This window comes from Nansenia antarctica (assembly GCF_963989245.1).
Source record: "Nansenia antarctica genome assembly, chromosome: 17".
Lineage (NCBI taxonomy): Eukaryota > Metazoa > Chordata > Actinopteri > Argentiniformes > Microstomatidae > Nansenia > Nansenia antarctica.
Window position 1 is genome coordinate 6,645,285 of NC_137687.1, and position 7,500 is coordinate 6,652,784.

A 7,500-nucleotide genomic window follows, 5' to 3' on the forward strand; every position below is an offset into this window, starting at 1 on the left:
AGAGTCAGGGAAACAGAGATAATTAGAAAAACGAGAAAGAAGAAGGTAAATAAGAGCATGCATAAATACAGCAGGTGGGGGGAAACGGTAGGGAAAATGAGCTTTGCTATTCATTCATTTACTTGCATGACTGATATTCAATCATGCTTTATCATTATTCATCTGATCTTTTTGAACAAAGATAGATTCAACCAGAGATAATGAGGAATTTCCTTCCCACTTATCCTTTCTGTCTGTTCATGTCTCTTGGTTTTTTTCTTTTTTTTCCTGCTGTTGGGGTTTTTTGGGAAGGGACACTCAAATCATTTTGGTCAGACCACCCAACTGTAAATCAGCTTTAAAAAAAAAAGAAATCCACCCAATTAGAACAATCATCAATCACCATGCATCCCAAGAAAAGCCTTTTGTACTCTTGAGAGGCGAAAACAAGATGTCTGTTGTGTGTAGCTATTATCGAGCCAATAACACCATTAATTGGCGTGCCACTGTCATCCATCTCGAGGGAGCATCAATTATTTTACGCCCCAAAGACGCGTCGTGGATAACTACTTTGTAATTCGGAAACTTGGTTTTGAGTCATGTGCTTATTACTCTGTCTCTCTAAGGAATATACTAATCATCATGACAATGTTGATGTCTAACGGTCGAAGTATTTACCCGAGACAGAAAAAAAAAGCCTCTGCACATGGCCAGTTTGGCTCTGGTGTCCTCGGCAGTTATCAAAGGCGTTTAAAATAAAGTGGGAGTCATTTCACTCTTGTAAACAAAATGAGACGATGGCGACGCATCATTCAAAGGCGCTCTTCTGTTCAGCCATGGGGGGAGAAGGGAAGGGGGCCTATAATAGGTCTACTTCATGTATTGTGTTTATTTCGAGTGCAGATCTGTAACCAACAGATAGGCCAACGATCATATTCTGAGAGAACACCCCTCTACCTGTCTGTTAAAGTGACTTTAAGTGCCAACAATAAACCCGTGTCGGAAGCATATCGCATCTGGCATCAGCCACAATCGCAAGATTCCAGCCATGCAGAAGTCTTCAGGTGATGTAAGTTAACTACAGGTCAACAGTCAGTCAGTGAACTCGGATGGATCTGAGATGTCTGACAATTGATGTTAGGCTATAATGCCACCTCCTATATGTTCACAGGCGTGAACCATGTTTGTTCATGGCTTCTGGTCGCTAATTGCGTCTAGGGCGATAATTAAGAGTCGCACACTCTCCAGCGACGGGACCCTCGGAAATTGGAGTTGTGAGAAAAGAACTGGGAGCTTCGCACCCTGGCCCTTAGCTTTCATTTAACCTAACCCAGCGTCTGCAAAATGATTCCGACCGGTCATTACATGAATAAACATCAATTCCTTCCCCAATACCAATTAACATTTTGAGTGGGTATGCCTATTCACCCACGACCCACCCCTTTCTGACGCTACATCAGTAACACAGAAATTACCCTTTCAACAGAAAAGTCATGTAAACCTTTAGTCGTATTACCATCATTATCTGCATCAGCATAACAGTAGCCATAATAAAGTCATCATCCCTTCGTCTTTTCGTTGTTCTGTCAGTTGCCATTTAGAACCAAATTGGAGGCTGTAAATTGTTCTTCCTCGAGATACATCCTGATTTTATATCAAGAATATTTTTGTTTGTTTGTTTTTAATAGCCTACTATAGGTCAATCAATCAATTCCCCCATCATAACAATAATTCATTCCAATCAACTAGCCTATTTGGGTAAAGGACAATTAGCCCATTTAGTTTCTGCCGACAGCCTGTAACATTATGAAACCATCCGTTGGTAAAATAAATAAATAGATTAGTTTTTTGGGAATAAACTGAATTCCCTTTCAGTGTCTGGACTCGATAAAGCGCGCAGTGTTCCAAGAAACGCGCGAGTCACAGGATGTCCATGTTCAGAAGTTTTTGTTAGTTTCTCTAAACTAAACTTGACTCACATATAACAGGCTGGAGCTGTTGACGTAAGAGAAATCATCATGGGAAATTCCCTGTAAATAAATTGGAGACAATGTTTGACAGGTTTGATTTTATAGCTTTTATATTAATTCATATAAAAAATTAAAAATAAACGCTTTATCTCGTGTGGAAGTTGAACCGATGTTGTGGCCTTCACGGCACATTCCGACCCAGCCATGGATGAAACTGAGGCTGAATCTGAATTATTATGTATTTCATTCAGATAATCTTTATTATCTTATCATCAATGGCACAAGTGCATTCCAGTTCGTACAAGTGATGGTGTCAGATGATGCTCTGGGGGTAGAAAAGTCTGTCTGCCATGCCTACTAAGTACAGGCTCCTGCATGTGAACAGGGCGATCCAGGACTGTGGTAAAGTATTGGATGTTCGTCAGACATTCGGCCCCGCAAAATGTGAATAGCTCTTTAAAGGTGCACTTCACTATGTCAGTTATACGTCTGTATGTGATGTATGTGACAAATGAAATAAAAAAAATATTCGATTTGGTGCGTAAAATTGACCTCAGACTGAGCTCATTGTGATGGAAAAAACGTGTATGATTTATTTATTTATTTATTTTAGAGTCATGCTATTAAATGTGTAAAGAGAATAAAAATGTATATAAATGCATGGAAGCCTTTAAAAGGCTGTGCAACCTTGCCAGTGTGTATCTGGTTTGAATGAATTTGGTTTTAGATCATGGGTCCCATCAAGCAGTTGAAAAGCTATTGAATTTTAAAGGAAATAAAAATGCATTGAAGCCTTTTTATGGTAAAGACTATGCAGCCTTGCCAGTGTGTGTCTCTGGTTTGAATGACGTTTGAGTTAGATCATTCTCTCATGCTGTTTGAATGCTATTGAATTTTAAAGAAAATAAAAAATCATACATTCCTAGAAGTCTGATTAGAGAAAAGTAAAGGCTGTTTGAATGCTATTGAATTTTAAAGAAAATAAAAATCATACAGTCGTAGAAGTCTGATTAGAGAAAAGTAAAGGCTGCGCAACCTTGCCAGTCTGTCTTGAAGTTTAATGGGGGAAAAAATCATCATAATGATCTTAATCATAGGTCAATCAAGCACACCGTTAAAGAACTATTGAGATTTGAAGAGCAGATATGTCTGACGAATATCCAATATGAAACTAACTTTACCACGACGGTGTAACCGGTTGGCACACATCTGCCAGTCTATCAGAGCCCCCCATTCCCCCTCCTCGCTGTGTATTCACACCTCCTGTATAATCTAGCCAACCAACAGGATGCGGTCCCGAATTTCGTAAGAATATGTCCCTATAATGATCTCATTTGGGTCTATAAAATCATCAGTAGGCCTACATGTTTCTTTGAACCTTCATAGGTTACGTGGGGGGAGAGCCTATTGGATAATTAAGCCATAATAGACGTAGCCTAATGTCTGCTTCAAATTAAGTTCTGATCGGAATTGTAACTTTACTCACCCTCATAAAACGCTGGTCACTGTTAATCGATTTGATTAGAGTGCAATGCTTCTTGGCGTGCTAGAAATGACTCCAGGCTCTCTCCCTGTCTTCCTACTCCCATCCTCTCCTGAGGCTGAGTTTAATTTGAAACACACGCGAATGACAGTAAACCCCATCTGAACTTTGATTCTCACAGTGGGTGTAAGAGATGCTACATATTTGTGTGGAAACCAACCAACTGATAAGTACAAGCTACTGAGGTTATGGCTGTATGCTTAACACATGACACATTATCCTTCACTTCTGCATGGGTATCAGATTATAAGAGGTCTAAATTAATACACAACGTCACCAACATTGAACGAATTGTCTGTAAGCTAAAATGCATGGCTGTGCTACGGTTTCAGATTTGGAGTGCATGGAGCAAAGCGCCGCAGGGCCATGCGTAAAAGGGCAATACACAAAAAACACACCTCATTACGTGTGAATGGCGTAACTGAAATGGGTTGTGTTAACTCCCAATAGACAATTTGCTATCCAGTCTCACTAATGAATCACCTAGTGTAGCATTAAATAAAACCCGATGGTTATCACCTCATGATGAAGTGCAAACAGGCCATCATCGATTTCCATTCAGAGTTGAGGGGTGTGTGTGAATGTGATTTCCCTTCCCTAACAGAAGTGATTCACAGACGCGTAATGTGACGTGTGCATAAAGAGATAACACGTTGTCTTCACACACAGCCTACATGTAGCTAGGCCTATGCCTTTAACACAACATTTGGATATATAGATCTGTATTGGCATTTCACATTTTAAGGAATTATTTATACATTTCTAGCATTTTCTATGGGGTTTATTTTGACAACGATTAGATACAATCAATTGCCTTGATGTTTTGGGATTCCAACATGGATTCATGCATGCATACTCCACCTTTACTAGATGATGGGATACATTAAGCAATCTAAATATTCTCTGATGGGCAATTGTTGGGAAAAACAGAATGTATACTTTTTAATGTCATAGGCCTAAAAGGTCTTCGTCTTGTATATTTCTTCGGCTGAGTTTATAGCACTTGTGTGAGCCATGGCATAATAAAGGACATGCTGCTTTGTTATTGAGTGGGTCATCTCCATTGAGCATTATTGTATCGTCATGTTTAACATGTGGATGGAAGTGGCTTGGGAGGCGGAAGAGTCGCGCAGTTTCCGGAGCGCGACAGACAGAGCCGAAACAATCGGTGATATATGGTGCCTCTTCTCTAAACAGAGAAGTCCAATTCCTACCCCCTACCCCCCAAGTCCTCTAAATGAGTTTATTTTCGTTATTTTATGATTCTTTTGGTGTGATGTGAATGAGAACGAGAATAGGCTTATAGGCAACATTAGTGATCGGTGCGTGACCCTCTACAATAGGCCTAAGCAAATGAATGCTGAGAGATTCAAATGATTAATTATTATTATGGCTGCTATTATTGGGGTTACTCTGCCTTGTCACTCACTGACAATTGTACAGATTATGATTTGCATGCCCCTTCCTCTGTACATCCCAAAATGAATAACCCTGCGCACTTCACTGCAGCTATATAAACCAGTGACCAATCATTTCGCATTCTCGCGCCTATGAGCATAGATGGCAAGACGGAAAACTTAAAAAAAAAAAAAAAAAAAAGATATAATATTCTGATCTGTCTTTACTCAATGAGCATAACACTCGAGGGGGTGGACACTACTTGGGGGTACTCCAAACAGTTTTTATATGTTTAATTCTGTATATATCTATAAGACATGTTCAATCCAACCTTTAGCATATAGAAACTGTCCAGGTAGAAATTAATTAAGAAACAATAAAGGGCTATATAGAGTGCTTGTTTGTATGGCCAAAATAAACAAGGGGCAGACTAAATAGAGGGACCAGCACATATTGAAACGAGAATGCCTTGAAGTATTCAAACTATTTTCATTTGTTTCTGTTAAGTCACTTAGGTCTAAACTCTGAAAGCAGTTGTATAAATAACAGAGCAGCCTGAGCCAACACACAGAGATAGACACACACATTCCTGTACTGTACATTCACTGAAGATTCCACTTTCTCTCTCTAGGTGGTTCTGACACATTTTTACAAGGCGTTAGGATTAACGGCCTGGAACATATTTGACCCTCTCTCTCTGTGTCGTCCCCCCTCCTTTCGGGCTTCCTACCCCCTACCCCACCCATTTTTTTTCTCACCCCTCCCTGCCTGCGCCCGCTCCAAGTGTCAGGCCAGTATAAAGGGGAAAGGCACCCGCGCGGACGGGACAACGCTTCTGGGCTCGTACAGTACATATTATAACCTTGAAATCCTCCATCCTCTAACCTCTAAACCTGGATGCTTCATTTCTTCAAACGAAACCCCCAGCAGCAGAGACCCTCTCTGGAGACGCCTACTTCCCATGATCATTTAGGAGAGGGTATTAAGCCGACTGCTTAGTGCTTTATCATACAACGGAGTGATCAGACCAGACCAACGTTCAGCTTCAGCTACAGGCGAGGAGAGGGGAAAGTTTTTGCAAAAAAGGAGAAAGTAAAACCAGAGCGAGTTGTGGATGCCGCTGCCGCTCGCCGGGATGCAGACTGGCCGCACGCTGAGCGTCTGGCTGTGCGTGATGAGTTGCGCCTGGCTGCACTCTGGACTCGCCTCACGGATGAAATCCCCTTCCCTGCCCATCCAGTCGGAGAGGGAGCCAATGCCCTCTAAAGGAATGTCAGGTAAGAAAAAAAAAAATCAGCCCTACATAGGCCTAAGCTTCTACTTACTACGTGACGTTAGAATTATAAGGTTCTATCTCCATTTTTGGTCAAAATTGAGTTTTTTTACATAATTTGATCCATTAGGTGGTTATTAATGCCTGTGTGGTGTTATTTTTAAAATGTTGATTTTTTAAAGTTAGTAATTCATAAAATACAAAGGTTCCATCTCACAAAACATAATGGAATGTCAAAACGTTGACGCTCAATATCTCTGAACTGCCCTAAACGGAGATAGAACCTTCTCATTCTAAACGGAGATAGAACCTTCTCATTCTAAACGGAGATAGAACCTTCTCATTCTAAACGGAGATAGAACCTTATCATTCTAAACGGAGATAGAACCTTATAATTCTAAGCTCACGATTTAAAGGTATACAGTAGCAAGATTGGTTTGGTTTTATGGCCTCACAACTGATTTCAGAAGAAGTCTCTTCCTTCATATCAGCTGTCAGTCTCTGCATGTAACAGTCCTGTAACATTTAATCTCGTAATCTCCTCCCTCTCTGTCTCTGTTTTCCCCTGCATCCTCCTAAGGGTTGCCCACTGTTATGGTTACCTCAAGAACAAACTTGCAGAAAACATCTTAGTCATAACCACTGAGAATGCCATCTGGTCCATGTCCTAGATTTTACAAGGGCAGCTAAGCCTACTGAGCTGACGGCAGTGAGAAGTCAATGCGTCAAGAGAGCAGTTAGGTTATTAACAAATGGCAATAACGCTTGTCCCATGTCGGAGACTATAATCAATCGAATTTCCATTACCGCTGTTCTTTAGTGGGGGCACTGGGGGGCATGGCCTTCTTTGCACGGTTGTGGCAAGCGATGATTTATATTTCCCAACGAGTATGTAGTGCTCCATCTCACTCTAACTCGACTAGACTGTTTAAAGTGTAGTCACTTAATGAAAGAATAATGGGAAACAGGTTGTTTAGCAGCTAAGGCAACCCGCACAATATCAACCGTTATGAACTTTTGGCACGAGGGAAGCTCACCTCCAAGCCGCGGTGATGGGCCGGATGGTGCCAAAGTGGCTGCGGTGTTGGGCGACGCTTTATAGGGGAGAGGAATGCTCATGGCACACACCCATGTGGAACTAGGCAGGGGAGGTTGTGGCGCAATTTGGATATACCGGCTTTAAAGTGGATTATCATGCAATATTTTTCTTAATAATAACAATTCTCCTCCCTTTCAATTTGAAACACTCCAAGACAGCCCAGCAATTTGTTTCGGTTTACAAGACACATAACCTCAAGGCACTACTAGAATACCTGTTGTTACCACATATACCACAT

General features: G+C 41.1%; 1 protein-coding gene across 1 annotated transcript in view; it reads left to right on the forward strand.

Moving 5' to 3' along the window:
- Window positions 1-6,004: 6,004 nt before the first annotated feature.
- chrd (chordin) overlaps window positions 6,005-7,500 on the forward strand; it is a gene marked incomplete at both ends in the record, with an annotated part of 19,531 nt that continues 18,035 nt past the window's right edge. Inside the window, one exon of the mRNA XM_080547789.1 lies at window positions 6,005-6,167. Coding sequence (XP_080403915.1) covers window positions 6,005-6,167 — 163 coding nt within the window. The remainder of the gene's footprint in view (window positions 6,168-7,500) is intronic.